The sequence below is a fragment of the Phycodurus eques genome, chromosome 6 (assembly GCF_024500275.1).
Source record: "Phycodurus eques isolate BA_2022a chromosome 6, UOR_Pequ_1.1, whole genome shotgun sequence".
Lineage (NCBI taxonomy): Eukaryota > Metazoa > Chordata > Actinopteri > Syngnathiformes > Syngnathidae > Phycodurus > Phycodurus eques.
In genome coordinates, this window is record NC_084530.1 from 16435502 (window position 1) to 16456669 (window position 21168).

At 41.9% G+C, this 21168-nt stretch overlaps 1 protein-coding gene across 2 annotated transcripts in view; it reads left to right on the forward strand.

Moving 5' to 3' along the window:
* Positions 1–15208, forward strand: part of maml3 (mastermind-like transcriptional coactivator 3) — a 141132-nt gene extending 125924 nt beyond the window's left edge. Inside the window, exons 4-6 of one of the 2 annotated variants that reach the window (XM_061679345.1) lie at positions 9275–9544; positions 10368–10443; positions 11689–15208. In XM_061679345.1, the coding sequence (XP_061535329.1) occupies positions 9275–9544; positions 10368–10443; positions 11689–12785 (1443 nt within the window). In that variant the 3' untranslated portion in view covers positions 12786–15208. The remainder of the gene's footprint in view (positions 1–9274; positions 9545–10367; positions 10444–11688) is intronic. The other variant, XM_061679346.1, reaches the window with a different exon arrangement.
* Positions 15209–21168: the final 5960 nt, after the last annotated feature.

The window sequence follows — 21168 nt, forward strand, 5'->3', positions numbered from 1 at the left end:
GAAGCCACTCCTTTATTTTAGCTGTGTGCTTCGGATCATTGTCTTGTTGGAAGGAGAACCTTTGGCCCAGTCTGAGTTCCTGAGCACGCTGGAGAAGGTTTTCATCCAGGATATCCCTGTACTTGGTTGCATTCATCTTTCCTTCGATTGCATCCAGTCGTTCTATCCATACAGCTGAAAAATACCCCCACAGCATGATGCTGCCCCCACCATGCTTCACTGTTGCGACTGTATTGGACAGGTGACCAGCAGTGCCTGGTTTTCTCCACACATACCGCTTAGAATAAAAGGCCAAAAAGTTCTATCTGTGTCTCATTAGACCAGAGAATCTTATTTCTCACCATAACCTTGGTCAGATCTGTGTCTTGCCACAGTTCTGTCTCTGAGCCCTTCAGGCCGTTCCTTTGACCTCATGATTCTCATTTGCTCTAAGGTCTTATATAGACAGGTGTGTGGCTTTTCAAATCAAGTCCAAGTAGTATAATCAAACACAGCTGGACTCCAATGAAGGTGTCGAACCAACATCAAGGATGATCAGAAGAAATGGGCAGCACCCAAGTTAAATATGAGTTTCACAGCAAAAGGTTTGAATACTTATGGCTGTGTGATATTTCAGTTTGTCTTTTTTAATAAATCAGCAAAGATTTCAACAATTCTGTATGTTTTTCTGTCAATGTGGGGTGCTGTGTGTACATTGAGGAACAAATTAACATGAACAGTAAACCAGGTGATGATATAAAGGCTCTTCACTTAAGAGTGACACACAATACAAAGAGGGGTAAAAGAGAAGCGGCAGAAAAAAGAGCAGTAGTCCACCTGATGTGGCTCTGAGATGGAGCTCAGACATACCTTTCTCAGCCACCATAGTTAGATTGCATGCAAACACATCACTATGCCTTTCTTTCTCCAATTCACCCCCCACTACCACTACACACACTATTAACGTAGCTGAAATACATGCACATTTCAGTCACTCTTTCAAACACACACTCAGACTCTCAGTGTGTCTTTTAACGTTTCCATGGTGACCGTTTCCAGGGTGATTTACTGTAGCACCTGGTCCCTCTTAGGCTGGTACATTCATTCGCTCGCCACAAACACTTGCCGGTCACCAATGATCTCATCTCCTCACTCCGTTCTCTTTTTCTTTTCCTCGCCTGTATCGTGAAGATGATTTACTTCAGTCCTCTTACAGTGGGTCATATTCCACCTTCTGTCACGTCTTATTCCCCTGAATAATCAGCTTCATAGGAACAGCCGAAAGCAAAGCACCTCCAATAAACCACTTCTGCCTATCGGGAAAAATGAAATGATACATTTATTAGCATAAAATTAGTCAACATCAGTTCATCAATTCCTCCAAAAATGAGTCTGTCTTTTCTCCTACCTGTCTGTCTGTCTGTATGCTTTGAATGCATGGCACACTCAAAGTACAACCCATATTGGTTAGGCATCATACTGCATCTTCAAACACTGTATGCAACGCTAGCCGATTGACCTCCAGTTTGTCTCTATTTTACTTATTATGAATATAAGAAATAATGACATGGTAATTTGTTCCAGGGTAAAACTGTTGCCATCATAGAACCTTGATTTACTGTACAGTCACATCAACAAGTACGATCATACAAGGATAGCAATAATTTTACCACTTTTAATTATAAAACGAAAGAAAATAACAGTTTAAATTTGAATGATGAACGCATAATGCGAGGTTGAGTAACACCACAAATTCTCTTTCTTAAAAAGGGTTACACAAGTGTAAAAAGAATTATCCACTGTTAATAGTGAAGCATAAAAATAGGAAAGCGGTAAAGCACTTTGACGGCACATATGGCTGACTGGCTCTTGCTGCTCTGAATGTTAGTTTACTTACTAAATGACTGTCTTCATTCACTTCCAGATTGTTGTTATAACGAGCATTATTGACTTTTAGCCACTAGCACTTATCGAATACTCATCATGAATTCACATTGCTTTTTCGAAATGACCAGTTTCAGTTTTCTACCTAGACATATATCTGGACATTCACCGAAAGTGCTTTTTTTGTGCGTGCGTATCTGTTGAAATAAATTAGTTGGCGTTGACGTTGCAGGGATTTTCCATAATTATATATTATTATTATTAGTGGTGCACCGAAATGAAACTTCTTGACCGAAACCAAAAACCAAAACTGGGGAGCCGATGGCAGAAAACAGAGAGCTGAAACACCGAAATTGTCACTCAAGCAATCAGCCTTTATTTGCAAGCGCTTTTCATACAAAAAGAAATGCAACACAAAGCGCTTTACATTAGTTAAAAAGTAAAAATGTATCAAATCTGCCAATTATTAATTATAAAACTATGCCAATTATTAGTAAAATTGCATTTCTGGCTATGACTGCAGAGCTGCCAAACTATAGAAATTCCCTTTCAGAACAATTTGTCTGAATTTCCATATTTTTTAAAATAATGTCAATAACATTACCGCAGGACAGTTATTGTCGTATATTAGTTCATTTAATTTCATTTACTTGGATTTCCATTAGCTTTGGCTAACACCATCGCTATTCTTCCTGGAGTCCACATCCATCAATGCCATCTTTACACTGTAATACACCAGTATTAAAAAAAAACATGTACACAACAAAAACAACAACAGCCAGAAACACCTCACAACAATTGCATCAACACTATGTAAAAGGATTTTTAAAAATGTGCTTACTGTTCTATTTCACAACATAATTATTACTCTATCATCATTAATAAATTATGGCTTCAATATCTTTTTTTTTTTTAATATATTCATTGCATCAACCTTGTAATGCCGGACACATTTGCAGCCAAATGTCTTCTCTTACTTGCTCTTTTTGTATTTCCTGTATCCACTATTGCTGCTGAAATTATGCAAATATCCCCATTGTGGAACTAATACAGGTTATATTATAAAGATTTATTATTATGTACGAATTCGTTTCCGATTCCCTGTCTCTTTACGGCTGTCCAGCATTGTAAAAGTAAAAAAAGTATTTTCCTCCGTAAACACGTAATAATTTGCCCGCTATTTTGCTCTTCAAAGTTGGCTAATGTCCGCTATAACGCGCGGTTCCACCCAGACCAATGTGACAACCCAATGTACTGTACCACGCAATCACTTATTGTGGTGTTTTGCGATGCCATGTGATAGCTTAGCGATTAGCATGGTGTTCCCGTCTTTCCCTTGTCTTATCCTCCGCCTGTCCTTCATTATTACTAGGCTTTAGACGATCAGGATTTTTGGGGCCGATCAGCAAGTTTAAAAAACCGATCCGACCACAAGCTGGAGGAATGTGTCTATTTAAATGACCTGTTCATTTACTGTATATACTTGTGTACTTAATTGCTCAAAAAAATTATATTTACAATAAATAATGTATCTTTGTTTCTCTATTTATGCCAGTGAGTTGTAGTGACAGACAGAACAAATGAATGGTCTTCTTTTAGATGGCAGAAAGTAAATATAGTAATTAATGTATCCACTTTTTGTGACATTTTTGTTTGTTGGTGTGCCGTGAGATTTTTCAATGTTTATAAGCTGTTTTTTTCCTTGTTTTTAAATGCTTTTAATCATGTAAAGCACATTGAGTGACCTTGTGTCTGAAATGTGTTATTTAAATAAATTTGCTTTGCTTTGCGAATAACAGGGCTAAAATCCTTTAGTCTTATCTAAGCATTAGTTGCTTAATTGAACAAACTGTACCAAAATAGAGTAATCAAAAGCACATTCTTAACACACCTGCCAGTAGCCTCAATAAGACTGTCGCTGTGAACCACATTGGCCAATGGTATAGGCAAGAAATCGCCTGTCACAAGCAGGTCCGCATAAGTTTACGTTCACATCACCAGGCTTTAAAGGCAAACACGCTCGTTCATAGTCACAGTTACTAAGATGTAAAATGTGTGGATGGTGACCCTAAGTGGACAAAAATAATACGTGCAGCTCATAAAAGTAACACTTGTTGATAATGAAATGCATGCATGAAACTTTAAAATTTATGTAAATAATACAATAAATGCTTGGTCGCTACTTCGCGGATTTCATCCATGGCAGGGGTTGTCTGGAACGTAACCCGAGCGATACACGAGGGATTACTGTACTTTAAGGAGAGGTATTATGGAAAATCGATCTTCTATACTAAAACAAATATATACAAATAGTTCTCTGGAATGGCTGTACTGCCCACCCAACAAGTAAATTCTGAATTTTGTTTGACATTTAAAACCAACATAATACTCCCCCACGCCAAGGTCTTCCACCTTTACTTGGAAATCAGACTGGTCAAAGGTCGTTTTTAAGATAACTCCACAGAATTAGATTCATGTCAAAGCCAAAAGATAAGCGCAGCTGCGGTGTTAGCACAGATTAGCATTAGCTAACAGTATTGTCATCATTAGTTTCTGATAAACAGCACATATTCGAAAGTTTGGAGAAGTTGTTGATGTGGGACGGGAGGGGTGGGGTTGTGTTTGGTTAGGTGTCAGCTGCATGTGCCACATGCACAGGTCCACTACACAAAGATAAGTGTAATTTGACTTGGAGAATGAAGTGCTGCCTCCACGAGTGAAAATGCTAATGACTTTTGTTATGGCCTGCCTTCTTTTCTCTAAGACTCTGGGATGCTTGAGAACAAGTACTCAGCATTGGTTCAGTCATTTGCATTAAACAGGAGTGCCCCCTCATAAAAGGTTAATTTCAGCAAGACTACAAAAATGGGGTGAAAAGTATACTATAATTTTTGTCCTTTGGGTATTTTGATAAATGTATGCTACAGTACACCCATCTTAGTAAGAAACCTCTTAACTGTTTTAGAATTAGAATCTTTATTGACATTGCATGTTTTAAAATCAGGGGTTTCACAGCACTGCTGCATAGCAGCAGGTTGATTCACTAATTGATTGAATCCTGTGTACGGTTCTCTAATCAGTGAGTGTCTGTACAAACTGCCCAATAAATGTAGTGTTTTCGTAGACATGTACACTATGTGTGTAGTTCAGAAATAGGCCAATTCGGGTTTAGAGGGCAGAGATGTTAGAGATTAAACAAACCACTGTGGGGAGCAAGGCTGCTCTCCAACAGTTTGAATATAACTCTCTTCGAGGAGAAACTGACTATGTGAATACGAGGAGGTGGTGCTAGGGATGGTGGGTGGGCATGTTCTTCACATGAGGAAACGGTGGCTCTGGCTGCTTACATCCTCATGTCCTCGTTATTGTACGTGTGTGGGTCAAAGTGGTGTCTTTACACATGGCGTTGCCCTTTTTTTTAATCTGGGTTTGGGACCCTTGTCGTCTGCACGAAAAGCAGTAACACGTACCCCTACACTACCCTTGCATGTGCATTTGATTCTTGAAATAATGAAATACAAATAGTCAGTGAAATGTTGCTTTTTTTGGAGTTCCCTTTTGGTTGAATCATTGTTAATATATTAAACTAGTGATTCTCAAAGTGTGGTACGTGGATTCACTCTTACTTTTTTAATACTTAAACTTGACTGTAATATACTACGAGCTGTTTCTAATGTTTTGCCCCTCTCATGTAGCTGAATAAGATAACCATTTTATAACATCTCAGGGTGATGCATGTGCAGTTTTGCATCAAGTGTAACTAATTCTGTAATTGTGTGCGTACAAGTGTATGCGGTATATGCGTAGTCTACTTCCGCATTCGGTAAAAACGGGTAAAATCACTTCCTCCTCGCGCCGGTGAATGGCGACGGGGACTATGACATAGCAACCGTGGGGACTTTAAACATCTACAATGTCTTTGTTTAACACACGTCACCACAAAGCCACCAAAGATGACAATATTTGATGTTTAGACTTCGTTTGTGTTTACATATATCATATTTGTGTCAATAAATTATATCCATGTATGTAACGTCTGGCCGAATACACCAACTATAAGGAAAACTACATTTTAGCAAATTCGGCTTCAAAACAATCATCAAAGGTTCTTAGGCTCGTCAGCGTAGTATACACATGGAGGAAAGCTTTTCCCAATTTACGCTTTTGATCACCTGACATTCCGCATATAGCAGCTTGAGTGTCCAGTGAGTCCGTTTGTTAATCTGTGCAGATTTGCAGACTCGAGCCCCTGGAAGTGAAGAAGGTCCACTTGGTGTGTTTTGTTTAGGCTGTCAGTCAACACGTTTTCATTATTGATTTTGATGTATCAATTTATTTTAGTTAGCATGTTTCCACACCCCTCAGATATTATCGGAGGGGTTAAAGTTTGAGGTGTAATATTGTGAGGTTCAAGGACATTGACATACCAATGAGCACTACCTGTGAGAGAGTCATGACGCTAAACTCGTAAAACTCTTGAGGCACAGCACCATGTATTTCTGCACAAACTGCTTCAGCAGCAATCTTGGCAGCTGATCATGAACTTTTGGGGGGGGGGGGGGAGTGGCCAGGTGTATTCTGTTCCGTTACTCAAATTGATTGCTACTGTAATCAAAACAAGCGTCCGTCTGTCCGTCCATTCCTGCTCTTCTCTTGCATGGGAGACATTTTGATGAGCACACAGACATCAATTCCTTCTGTATGCGTGTGCATGTTTGCACAAAAGAATTCTTACACTTTTCCACACACAACAAAAACAGACGCTTTTCTGCTTTGCTGAGGCAGGAAAGAACTGAACTACCTCTTTTACCAGACGCGCACGCACACACAGACACACACACACACACACACACACGCCTATAGCCCAGCTTGCTTCACATGTAATGTAATTGCCTGGGCTCTGTATGCCTCCTAACCCAATAAAATTGACAGCCCCCACTACACACAAACACACATTATGCAAGCACACACACACACACACACACACACACACATATCCTCCACAAGCAACCTGTAATGCATCTTTTTTCACCACATCCTCTCTTCCTTTCCTGCAACAAACTGGCAACTTGACATGTGTACATGGCAGCCTCAATCGGCACTGACCCATTTCTGTTGAACAATGCAGATGTGCCAGAACGAAGTGTCTTGCGGGGACAGGCGACCATAGGTGAGGAGACAGTTAGTTGTGATAACTGGAATGATGATCTGCTTTACCATGTTCACATTTCTGGGTTAGGATGCAGTTGCGACTACAGAAACAAATGTGTCAAAGGAATCCCAAGCAGAATATTTACATGTAACAGATTTGGTGTGGGACCGTGAGTGTCTGCCAAGTGTTGTGAAGGGCGACCAGGCATGGCAACCGTAGCTTCTGATCCAAGAGCCATCTGGTCCTGGCCGCAGCAACTGTTGCTTTCTTCTCCCCGAGCCACCGTTTACTCCTCCTTGATCTTCTCCCTCACTCCTCCTTGCACAATAACAGCTCTCCTCCTCCTCTCATCCCTTCTCAAATGTCATCTTCCTCCTATCATTTGGCAGCCTTTTGCCGTACAATTCACTGCAAGTTTGCAGTGAATTATTTTCCTACAGTGTGCCTAGTGTATGTGAGCTTTATACCCACTTATATACTCACAACAAAGGGGGCGCCCAGGTGCCCTGTGTTTTTCAAAAGATTGAAGAGGAGCGAAGAAAGAGGTTTTTAATGGTTGGGCGTTTGGAGAGATGTGGAAAAGGGGTAGTGTGGGGGGGGGGGGGGGGGGGGGGAGACGGCAGAATCGTAGATCAGAGCAGTCATGATTGAGCCATCTGCTCAGAGGAGACCAATGACACGCACGCACACAGATGTTTAAAGGTCACCATTGCCACCTGTTGGTCAGTTCTTGAAACGACTGTCGCTGTTGTCTGAATGCGGTGCAACCGAAGGAAGGTAGCAGCAGTAGATGGGACATGTAGCTGAGAGCATCGACCAGTCTGTTGTGTGTGTGTGTGTGTGTGTGTGTGTGTGTGTGTGTGTGTGTGTGTGTGTGTGTGTGTGTGTGTGTGTGTGTGTGTGTGTGTGTGTGTGTGTGTGTGGAGCTGTCTGCTGTGCACAATGTGGAAAACACGATTCTGATTCCTCCACCAGCTTTTTTGTGTTATAAGACGCAGGGCACGCGCGCAACTCTTCGAGCTTCAATACAATGCATGAGGCTAAAGCCTGTACTTGCATCTACTCTCTTCGTACACATGCATACATGTGCTTTGTCGTTGATGCATTTTTATGTGTACGAATCTCCTTTTGCTCTAGGACCACTGTCGCTTCTCTTGCCAGTAGGTCTAAACCATATCCACCTCCATTTCAGCTGTCAAGCTTTAAGAATTTCATAAGTGCTCCCCTTGTGTGTGAGCCAAGCTATTTAGTCCTACCGCAGATTAGCATATGGCTAAGTGGAGAAGGAAGTGCTCTTTATATGCTAATAAGGATATCATATGTGCAGTAAGGACAAACCATTTTGTGAGCGCTCAGGATGATGACACCGGAACACTTTTTGTATGCTTTTGTACAACATAGCGGCTCCATTTATGCAATGTTGTGACATTTTGGGATGTCTAACTTTGCTGTATCTCTGTTTTGAAGACACAAAAATGCACATGCGCTCATATATTTGGGGGTGCACCAATACCACTTCTTTCACATAGAATAAGAATAGTTTCATTTGAGTACTCGCCAATACCGACTACCAACACGTATTTTATTTTAACCAAATCTTTTTCTACAACCCAAGCTTTTCTTGAACACAGCATAGGTTTCACTCAAATATAACACTTTTAGGGTAACAACTTGTCATTGCAAGATGACAACATGATCAGAATATATCCCATGTCACAAAAAAAAAAAAAAAAAAGACAAAAGAGTCATTTGAACTGTGATCGTAGCATTTCAATACTAATGTTTGTTCCCCAAGTAATCTGTTTTGATTAGTGGACAAAAAGAAATAAACACATTTACTTTAATTTAAAAAATGTATCTTTTTGCAGCTCACTGCTGACTGACTGCTAGTATAAACATAAATGGCAGCTTACACCGAACAACAAGCTAGCATTAATTACACAACAAACGGGGACAAAAAGGTGCATTTAGTTTCCTACACTAAACAATTTAATCTGCAGAAGTCACCAACAACGCCAAATGAGATCAACGTGGAAAAAGTGTGTTTCCGTTTGCAAAATGTCACAGATCAAGTTAGGCTCATAACAAAAGATGTTATGAGGGAATTACACGGTAAAATACAAAAGACAAACAGAACATTAACACGCGAAACTCAGTGGTTGCCAGTCGGCGGCTGCATCCGTCGACACCCGTTTGCTTTTTAACATGATTGACTGTTTTGTTCTAGATCGAACTGACGACCTGCCACTTTCTCTCTAGGAGCAAGGTGTAGTGGGAATGTCCCGACCACCTGGCGCCATCCCACCTCTGCACCCTGCCGGCGGTGTGGCATCAGGAGTGGGGCCTAACCAGGGGTCAGGTCCGCCTCCAGGCTATGTGGGTAACCAGCAGCAGGCAGCCATGATGAAACAGATGATGGCGATGGAGCAGGAGAAGAGGGTGCAGATGCACATGATGGAGCAGCAGAAGCAGCAACTCTTCAGAGAGCAGAGGCAGCAGCAGCAGCAGCAACAGCTACTGGCCGAACAGGTGAGCATTTCATCCAGGCCCACTGTTAGTGCGTATGTGCTGGTCATAACGTCATCATTATTTTTGCCTATATTGTTCTGTATTTTTGTGCATGAATGAGAGGAGCTCATCCCCTGATTTTCCCTACTGTTGTCTGGTCGCATGTCTAATTACCCTCCGCTGCCACCTCTTCACGACTTCTTTTCATCTCTCCAGCATGTGTGCACGCTTATGTTCATGTTATTTGCCACATGCCACCTGCTGTGATAATGTGCTGTTTTCTTTTTACTTCTCGCTCTGTGATTGAATCAAGTGTTAAACAGTCTTGGACTCTGAAGTCCCCACCCACCATGTTGGTTTTTAATTTGAACTGCAAAAACATACACAGAGATACTTAAATTGCTGTCTGGAAAGAACACCCCGTTGAGGTTTAGTGTCTCTTCTGAACTGCAGTAGCTCTCATAGCACACACAAATGGAAAGGGCTGCAACCTCTGCTCCCTCGGTATACACTGATCAATCTGAGAAAATCTATCAGTACCAAACATCCAAAAATGGATTACACTGCAGTCTAAGTTCCCAATTCCAATTTAATGCCTGCATCCAATTTTTTTTTTACTGTCTTTGTGCATGTATACATGAAACCACCCACATAAATCAACAAGTGTCAACACTTTGACGAGATTATCATGTCTTTCCAGTTACCTCACCAAATTACTGCTTTTTGTCTGTTCTACTGTGTGTTTTGAATAATATTATTTGTATAATGTGATATTTGTGTGTGTGTGTGTGTGTGTGTGTGTGTGTGTGTGTGCGTGCGCGCGCGCGTGCGTGTGTTTTCGTAGCTCCAACAGCAGCATCTCCCAAGACAGATGGGCCAAGGCCAGAGGAATCCCTTCCCTCAAGTCAGTCAGTATCAAGGTGAATGACCAAGATCAGCAAACATTTAACTATACACATAATGCAACCCAATGCAAAGTAAAGGTTTATAATTAAACAGATATATTAATATTTAAAATAACACCTAATTGATTTTAAAATCAAAGTTTTTTTTTTTTAAAACAGAATATGCTTGACTTTCTGACTATCACAGTGAAACCAAACCTCATCCCCTCAATCTGTTTCTGTCAAATATACCCTTCGGCATTGAGATTAGATTTTTTTGGCCTCTCTTTTTGTGTGTCTTTAAAAAAAAAAGAGAGAGAGATTTTCCTGCTCTGCCTGTTACCAAGGCAACTTGTCTGTCCTGGATCCCCTAGAGTTCCGGTGAAGTCAGAGAGATGGATGAGAGGAGTGAAGTGGGAGAGAGGATGGCGGGGGGTGGCAACAAGAAGAATAGGTAGATGATCTGGAATGTGGAGAGGCTGGGAGGAACAACAGAAAGTGACAGAGAGTGGGTGGGAGGATGATGGGGAGATGAAGACTATTCAGTGAGGAAGGTTGAAATTCAAATTGAAAGGCGTTTATAGTGTCAGAGAATATGTAACTGAAAGGCCAAAATATATCGAGGAAGACAATAGGTACTGTGTTGTTTTCCAGCCATTTATCTACAAAATAGGTCAAAACAGTTACTCTCTTGTCTCGTCTTAAATTTCATAATCATTCCCACTTTTAGTACGTCTACAATTATTAGTACCGTAAGTCTACTCACTGCACAAATCCTGAGAGTGTGGAGTGTGATCATCTTTGTTCTCGTACTGTTACTGTTGCACGCCAAGCTGCGAGGTGAGGGATTAGTGGAATGATGTCAGAAGTGGGTTTATTACAGGATTTAGAGCAATTTCCACGCTAGAAGACCTTGACAGTTGTGCCACTACTGAGCATCTTTTTGAAAGGAAAGTGTTACTAACTCCAACCCTTCTGGCATGGTAGGATTAGAATTTAATTTAGTGCTTTTAACAGTCAATATGTTGTTCTCGAACATTATTATCTACTGTTGTTTATACTTTTTGAGTCTTTAAACCTCAAACTTTACAAGCGTATTATTCTATACAGAAATGATTCATGTACTGTATTGTACACATTGGCATGAAAAAATCTGATACATGTCACATTTGGGCTAAGAAATCAGAGTTGACCTGCAGTTTTATTTTTTTATTATTATTATTCTTGACTTACGTCGTGTGGCTCTCCAGTATTGACAAATGTCATTTGCTTTATTCACAGGTCCTCCTCAAGATCTGGCATCTAGGAGCCAAGCTCTCCAGAGCATTCGGGCCGCACGTCTTTTACAACAGCAGCAGCAGAACCAGCAGCAGATGGTCCAGATGAGTTCTGTCCAGAGCCAGGGGAGCACCGTAGGACCCCAAGGTGACATGGGCCTACCCTACAGCACTCAAGGGTCTAACCAGGGTTCTCTCTATGTGCTCAGCCCCTCCATGAGCCAAATAATCCACCAGCAGCAGCAGCACCAGAGCCAAAGTGTCCAAGCCTCCCTCGGTCTTCCACAGCAGCACAACCCAGCTGGAGGGCAACCCCGGCAAGCAAGCGCCGGTCCTGGGGTTGGGGGTATGCCTGGGGGCCCTGGAGGCAGTGGCGCTGGAGGCTACGGAGGACAGGGGATGCTAATGAACCCCATGGCCCAGCAACCCCTCAAAGGCCCAACTAATGCCAAAGCCCAAGCACAAAGACTGCAAAGTATGCTGGGAGCTGGAGGGGGTGGTTCGCCAATGGCCGCAGCAGGCTGGCCGCAGCAACAAGGACAGAGTCTGCAAGGCATGGGGGCAGGCGTTGTAAGGACTACGGGAGCAGGAGGGGACAGGGTTGGCTTCAGCTCCACCCAGGGCTACGGGATGCAGCCAGGTCATCCCCCACGTGTGGCCAAGCAACACTTTCAGGGACCAGGCCAGGGGATGCCCCAAGGGATGGACCCCAGGGTGGGAAACCCGGCAGCGGTTATGGGTGGCCCGATAGGTGCACACATGGGCGGTCAGCCCAGGACCAACCAGTCTCGGCCCATGGTCATGAACCAGGGGTTAAACCAGGGGGTTATGGGTCCAGGGGTGACTGGAATGGGGGCGTTCGGGCCAGGCCCTGGGGGGCCGGGCTTAGGGGCTGGTGGGGGAGGTGGACCTTACGGACCCGGGGGAGTTGGCGTTGGTAGTCAGACGCAGGGCTACCAAAGGACAGCCAATCAAGACATGTCATCCTACGGATATGGGGGCGGGCCCTCCAGTGGTGGAGCCTTCGGATTGGGGGATGGATCAGGAGCAGAGCTGGACTCAAGCGAGGGTTGGATGGAGGAGTTTTTCCCCAGCCAGTAGCGTAAAAGAAAACTGGAGATGAGTTTCTTCTGGATGAACTAAACATTTCAAGACACAAAAGGAGTCACTCCGATGTTAAGTGGTGTCTGTGTAGCTTCTCAGTCATCCAGGTCATGGTAATCCGCAAGTGGATTTTTGGCCACTTGACTCTTCTTGGTTGGCAGACATTTAATTTCCAAAAGGCTTCTTCAGTTATAAATCTAAGGTGAGGAATTTTCTATATTTATGTGTCTGGTGGGTGTTTCCCTTGGGGGTTGTCACATGAGGGTTGCTGTTACCAGGTGTGGCATTCATCCACCTGCTGGTAAATGGCTCATTGGTGGCCACTTTACCCAGTGTGTGAGGCAATCTTTGGACGAGAGATGTCAGCATATTGTTAGGACAAGTGATGGTGAAAACTTCATCTTTCTGGTTTGGCATAGATGGCTTTCTTCAAGACTTTGACATTGTTTTCCTCAGTGAAGTGTCCCTTCTCTTTGAACTGCAGACTCTGGACCCAAAGAGGCTGCCCTCCTAAGTTATGCCATAAGTGTGTGTGTGTGTGTGCGCGCGCGTGTAGCGGTTGCTTGGTCTCTCCAATGCAGAGGTCATAGCACTGCACTGCATAAACAATATTTCAACTGCAGTAATAACCCTCATCCCAGGGACACACCCACCAGACCAGAGACATGAATATGGGAACGCTGCAACTTAAGATTTTGAACCTCAGAAGCCTCTTTAATTAACCACGAAAACATCTTTAACAACCAAGAAAAGTCCAGTTGCTTCGATTCACCCTGTGCGCAATGTTGATGGCATGTTTGTTAGGCGTGTTCACAAATTGAGTTCATGTGTTCCATGTGTGTATGAGCACTGAGAAATCATTTTGTCTTGTGCATATTAACGAAAACCCATATAGAGATGAAGAAATGTGTTTGGCAAATTCCCTTTTTTTCCCCCAGCGGAAAGAATGATTATTTTCCAGTATTTTCAAGCAAACCCCGTTTACACTGCGTTTTGAGGCGCAGCTTCAGCAGGGGCTGATTGAACACAGCAGACTGATGAAGGGGAAGAAAAAGTTGCCCTCAAGACAGCAGTTTATTTGTGTTTGTGCCACCCAGCTCAGTGCTTCAGATCTCTCCACTCTGTGAGGAGCTGAGAGGGAGTCGAAAGTACTCTCAATTCTCCCATTTCCTGTCTTCGAAATGTGCCCCCCATACACACTCCAAATAGTTCTTCCTCCCTCTCTTTCTCAGTCTCTTCATTTAATCTGTTTCTCTCATCCTTCTCACCCCGTCCCACCTTTCCTACCGTCTCCTGAGAATCATTCCTCGCTCTCAACACTCCGTTCACTGTTGAAATTGTCAACATCGCAACAGAACCAATGATGTTCCTCTCTTTCGCCGCACGATTGAGTGTCTCGGCCCTTGCCTGCTTTTTTGCTCAGCAACCGGCTTGTTTTTTCATGGGAGGGAGGGGGGTAGGTCTTGTTTCTGTGTGCGGCTGCGGATGACCAGCATCCATGGACAGTCGAAGAACACACAGAGAAAGAAGGCAGCTAAAGCAAGTGCATCCACATGCATTTATATCAATTACATACACACCAACAAAATAGTAACCTGAGAGAATGTGCAAGAGGTAGCTGACATGATGAAGCCCTCTGCCTGTGTGGCACAACGCATCAGGCTGACTGAAGTCTAAATGATCACTGGGCACCGAATGTATCCAAGCACCACAAGTGACTTATTTTATTTTAAAAATATATATATATATATATATATATACTCTCATTAAGCCCACTCCTGTTGTTTTCTTAGTTGCTGTGTTTTACCTCTTAGAATGACGCTGGTTGTGTCTTTGTCGATTAAAAGAAGCAAAGTTTAAATTAGCCTTATTTTATTTTGATTGTCTTTTGGAAATCTGTTTGTCCTCCAGCCTTCGCTTCCAGTGTGGCACATCTGCTTGCTACATCGTGGCTTTTCTTCTGTACCGCAGCAATGAAACAAATGTTCTCGCTCCAACTAAAACCTAATTGTGTTAAGCTGTAAAGCTACTGTGAAGAAATGCAAGTTGTCCCCCTCTCTTGCGCTTTACGAGGAAAATAAACCACTGCTAAGTCTTTGGGATTTATTCAATAGAGTGTGTTTGCTTGTTCTACCATACCTTAAAAACCATCATACAGCTTATGGGGTTAACAGGTGAGAAGCCTCAAGTCTCCATCTCTGTAAGTGTTTGAAAACAAACACCTTTCACCCTAGCATGTCGGAAAGTTTCAGTACTTTTCGTGATAACACCTCTTCTTTCCATAATTATATCATTTGTTAAAGGGTGTCTGTGCATTACTGTGTTGCAGCTCATCAGTGTGAACGTTTGGAGGATGACGTTGTAGTTAACAAACCAAAAAGCCTTCTTCCCTGTAAAGTAAGTCCATGCCATCAACACATTTGTTTTAATTGTTGTTGGTATTGTATAATCCAACCCTTTAAATACAAACATAAGCACCATCACCCTAGAAGAGCTGTCTTTTCTTTTAGCACCCGCAAATGAGGTTTTAGTTTCATCACGTTTGGGGAGTTGAAGTCCTCCATTCCTCTGTACGGGGTTTGACAATTGTTTTATTTTGTAGCAGTTTCATCAGGAAATTAAAACAAACCCTTTATTGGAGCTTTTCTTGTGAAAAGCAGTTCAAAACTCCAGTGTTTGTGTCCAAAGGTTTGCAGAGAACTGTGCTCCTGGCGGGGTCCAATGAAAAATGAACACTGTCAGAGCAGTAATAGTAAGGTTGGAGCTTGTGAGGTGGTGAAACACTCCTGCGTCAGTGTTAGGGTTAGTCTTGTCTTCTTTAAAGTGAAGGTTCATCCAGACATTGTTTAATCTCTTCAGGAAGACAAACTTCCTGCAAATATCATTGTGTTCTGGGACCAAGTCTGTAGACAAAATTTTAATGAAAAGAAATGCTATTGTTAATGTTTATTGTTTTATGTTATTTGTTTGTTTGTTTGTTTGTTTTTTACTGGTGCTGACATACAGTATGTGATTATAAGAAAAAAAATATATATAAAAGATAATGGCTATTTGTAAATATGTTTTTACAGGTTTAAATACATCAGATAATACAGTCTCTACTCTGTAAAGAATTTCTGTTTGTTGGGAAAAATAGAGAAGTACTTTTATTTAGAATTCGTTTTGGTTTTATGTTTAACCCATCTGAGCTATGCCATTGCACTTCAGACAATGTCTTACTACTAATTTCTATTGTAAACCCCCTTTCCTTTTGTTTTTCTAGTTTGAGAGTTGACTGTTCTTAAGCAGTGATTATTTCTTTTTATTCTGTACAGAACTCTGAAACTGTAACAAAAGAGAATTACAGCAAACTTTTTTTTTTTTTCAAACATAATAAAGAGAATGTTCTCGCTGATCATAATCAGTGGTTTGTTGTTTATTTCTTTATCTGGGCCTTTGCAGTCTGCAAAAATATTTATCAAGAGATCGAACTCATTAGTCATTAGTTCTTGAGATTCATATGAAATTACATACAGAAAAATATGTGAACCCTTTGGAAATACCTGGTTAAAATGGTCATAAAACTTGATCTGTTATCAGTCACAACAATAGACAAGCACAGTCTGCTTGAACTAATATCACTGAAAGTATTTTTATTGAATGCACCAAAGTAAACATTTTCAGTACAGGGCAGGAAAAGTATGTGAAGTCCTCTTCAAGTGCTAACTGCAGTCAAGAGTCAGCCAACCTAGTTGAGTCCAATAAATGTGATTAGATTGGAAGTGTTGTATAAAGCTGCTTTGCCCTTTAAAAAGCACCAGTTTTCTATACGTTTTCTATTCTTCATAAGCATTGTGTTTACAACCATGCATGCCTCACAAAAAGACCTCTCACAATACCTACCATTAAGAATTGTTAACTTGCATGAAGCTGGAATGGATCATAGAAGTATTTCTAAACGCCTTGATGTTCATCAGTCCATGGTAAGACAGATTGGTCTGTAAATGGAGAAAATTTCTGCAGTATCGCTGCTCTCTCTAGGAGCAGCTGTACACTAAAGATGACAGCGCAGAATGCTCAGAGGTAAAAAAAAATTTAAAAAAAGAATCTTAGTGTTGGATGAGGATTTACAGAAACGTCTGGCACGTGCTAACATCTCTGTTGGCATAGCAAAGATAATAAAGAAAAATGGATACTATTGGAGGGCAGAATGGAGGAAGCCTCTGCTGTCCCCCCAAAAACTGCAAATTGTTTGACGTTTGCAAAAGATTGTCTGGATGTTCAACAGTGATACTGGCAAACTGGACGGAAAAAAATGAATTCCTAAGTTCATCAGGACATTTTGTAGTGGAAATTAGCACCGTCTGTGTGCCAATTGAACCTTAACAGGAGATGAGTGATGCAACAGGACAGTAACCCAAAGGACAAAGAAAAATATGCCTTCTGGAGTGGTCCAGTCAGAGTCCTGACCTCAAAACCCAACCCCTATTGCACAACTGAAACAGGTTTGTAAAGGGCCAAAACTTCTGCTGACTGTTGTGCGCGTCTGATCTGAAACTATACAAAACGTTTGGTTGAGGTTATTGCTACCAAAAGAGCCTCAACCAGTTATTAAATCCAAAGATTCAAATTCTTTTTCCATCCTCCACTGTGACGTTTACATGTTGCGTTCCGTGTGCACAGCCTCAAGAACTCTCTCATCAGAAATATTGAAATACAATTGCAACAACTAGTCCTTTCAACGAACCTACACTTCAAATGGAGCGATGAATGCATTTTTCCTCAAATGTAACTTCAATTGCATTAGGTTGAATTGTCACTGACATGAAAAAAATACGTTGGTTCCTGCGGATATTACCACGAATGATTACATTGGCGATTGAAAGGTTAACTACAATAGCATATACCAATTGAGACCTCTGCCAAGGCCATCCATCTATCTATACATTTTTATACTGCTTTCCCTCATTAGGATCACGGGTAGGCTGCAGCCTCTCACAGCTGACTGCAGGCGAGAGGAGGGGGTACACCTTGGACTGGTCGCCAGTCAATCATAGAGCATATACAGACAAACAACCATTCAGACTTACTTTAACACCGATGAACAATTTGAAGTCTCCAATTAACCTAAGATGTTTGTGAAATGAAGGAGGAAGGCGTGGTATCTGGAGAAAACCCACGCAAGCACATTGCGAACGCGCAAACTATGCGCAGTAAGGCCAGAGTCAAGATTCAAACCCCAAACCTCAGAAATGTGACGCTAGTGCTAATCACTGGGTCACCGTGCTGCCACGCTGAGGCTTAACAAGGCAAATCTTCAGCACCAATTGTAATGGTTACCTCATACAGATGCCTGAGTGTTGTCACAAATCTAATCTTATTTCTGTCAAAAACGGTTGCAACGAAGACAGAGGTGGGGGAAAAAAATCATCCTGACTCTGCACCTTTGTCCAGATCAGTAACAACATACAGTACATGGATTAGTCAATAAAGAGGAGCCTTAATAATTCTGTCTGGCAGGAGGCTAATAGTGACAATGAACCAGTAACTGTGTTGTTAGTAAGGCCCAGAACCTTGTTGCTGTGATTCATCTCTTCCAAACTCACCTCTCTTTGCTCTCTATGTAAGCCATCTCTTTTCTTCACTGCGGTCATCTTCCTCTACCTTAACTCCACAAATCGTTGCTGTTGTACATCTCTCTTCTCCTCACACCTCCTCTTACTGGCCGCCTTCTTTCTCCCTTACTCACTCGTGTATCCGCCATACACTCCCGTCCTCCCATCTGACATTGATGAATGGAGATTTGCAACGATGACAACAACATTACTCATGCTCGATAGCGACACCATCTTGGACAGAGAAAAACGAGATGAAGAGGGATGCTGAAGGACAGCAGGGAGGGGGGGGGGGGGGTGGGGTCTGCTGGCGAATGTGTGTATTGCATTCCAACACCCAAAAGCACTCTTTAAAATCTAAAAGTAAAACAACCACATGAAAGATTGAAACTCAGCGTTTCCACACGTATATCCAATGAAATCAACAGAAGTGCTGTAAAAAAAATCCTTATTTTTGTATTTTTCTTTTTTTTTTTTTTTACTAGTAGTCATAATAATATTTGTCGTAGTTTCATTCTTATTAGCTGTTGTCATTAGTAGTAGTCATAGTAGAAGTATTAGTGCTCGTAGTAGTTTTATTAGTCATTGTAATATCAGAAATTATTGGTAGCGCTCATAGTAGTAGTAACATTTTAATCATAATCGAGGTCGTAGTAGCCGGCACGGTGGACGACTGGTTAGCAAAGCTGCCTCACAGTTCTGAGGACCGAGGTTCAAATTCCGGCCCCGCCTGTGTGGAGTTTTGCATGTTCTCCCCGTGCCTGGATAGGTGTTCTCACATAGGTTTTTCCCCACATCCCAAAAACATGCGTGGGAGGTTAATTGAAGACTCTAAATTGCCCGTAGGTGTGAATGTGAGTGTGAATGGTTGTTTGTTTCCATGTGCCCTGCGATTGGCTGGCGACCGGTTCAGGGTGTACCCCGCTTGTCGCCCGAAGATGGCTGGGATAGGGTCCAGCAGCCCGTGACCCTAGTGAGGATAAGTGGTGGAGAAAATGGATGGAGGTCGTAGTAGTCATTGTAGTCCTATTAGTAGTGGTGATGGGTGTTATAGAAGCAGTAATAGCATTAGTTGTAGTAGGTGGAGGAGGAGGAGGAGGAGTAAGCAGAACTGTTACAGTATTAGAGAGTTACTTTCAGTAGTAATAGTAGCCATGGTGTAGTTTAGTAACTAGTACTCTTGGTAGTATTGCAGATACAGTACTGGTAATGTTAGTGAAAGTAGTACTAGTGGTAGTAACATAATAGTAGTAATGTTACAAGTATTTATAGTAATAACTATTATTTATATATTAAAAGAAGCATTTGTCAATGGAGTTGTAGTAGTAGACGAAGTCATGGCGTTCAAAGGTTGTAGTTACTAGTGGTAGTGCTCATAGTAGTTTTACTTGTAGTTATAGTAATTAGAGTACTACATTGGTGGTAGTAGTAACTTTTAGTCGTGCTCGTAATAGTTGGAACATATTAATAGCAATGTGTGTCGTAGTCGTCTTCATTAAAGTCCAAGTAGAAGTAGTAGTCGTAGTATCAGCAGCATTAGTAGTTGTAATAGTAGTAATAGTAACTGTCATAGTTGTATAAAGATTATTTGTGACCCTTTCGAGATTTGCATTTGCAAACCCCTCCACTACACCGTCAGTGACTAATTAATAAATATGTATTTTTTCGCACATTTCCTTGTTAAAAAATGTACATAAAGTACATGAGGATAAGCGGTTAGAGAAAATGGTTACAGAGTGAGAAGAGAAAAAAAGTCAGTTTGGTACGGAATTTGCTGGGTGTAAAATATCTCCTAAATGTAAAGAATTGCAGCTGGCAGCTGAGCGGAACGTCGGCAACGCAGACATGGAGGCTGTTGTGGGTCCAAAATAATGGCAGCCAATATCTTCCTGTAGGCAAACACTTCTTGACACAGGCCATCAGCTCAGCCCCCACCCCAGAGGCCCTCTTATGAGTTCCATTCAGAACGACAAATGATGTGTCGCAAAGAGGGGAAGATGACTTCGGGGATCATTCTTTCTCTTCCTCCCTCTCTCACCGGCTAATAAGGTGAGGAAATATACTGTAGTAGGATGACCAAAGTGGAACGGCATATGCGGATACTGGGGGAGGGTGTGTGTGTGTGTGTGTGGTGTCAAGGTGATGAATGTGGTGGTGTAGGAGTAGGAGGCCACCAGATAACAGCAGAGCAAGGCCCAAGCTGTCTCCCACCATGAATAAAACAAAACAACAAAAGTCTCTCTCTCTCTCTCTCTCTCTCTCTCACACACACACACGCTCTTTCTCTTGCTCGCTCACCCTTAATCTTTCTCTCCTACACTCACCTGTTTAACGTTGTCCTATTACAATTGGATGACTTTATTACTTAATAACCATGACAGTCCGATTCGGAGCATTTGCCTGTTTTAACCTAATGTGTGTTTCTAAATGCCACATATATTTATAAACCCCCACACAGTCTAACGGTAGTGCCCTATTGACTTGTTGGCCGATGATCCGCATCCAAATTTGTGTGCGGCAATTTTGATTTCACTTCTTTTTTTTTTTTTTTTGTCGAGATGACGCCATCTCGCGGTTGCAGGGTGGAACTGTGCCATTCCAGTATAAACCCGTAATGTATGTCGAGAAAATACTGAATGTGCAGTACTGCCGTGTTACTCAACCTTTATTGAGTCAGGGTACATATTTTATATTAGAAAAACTGTATACAAAAGTGTATACACAGCTTGATTATGTACCTTGTGCTATCTAGTGGAAGAGCGTTTAGTTTTCCTGCGTTTCACACG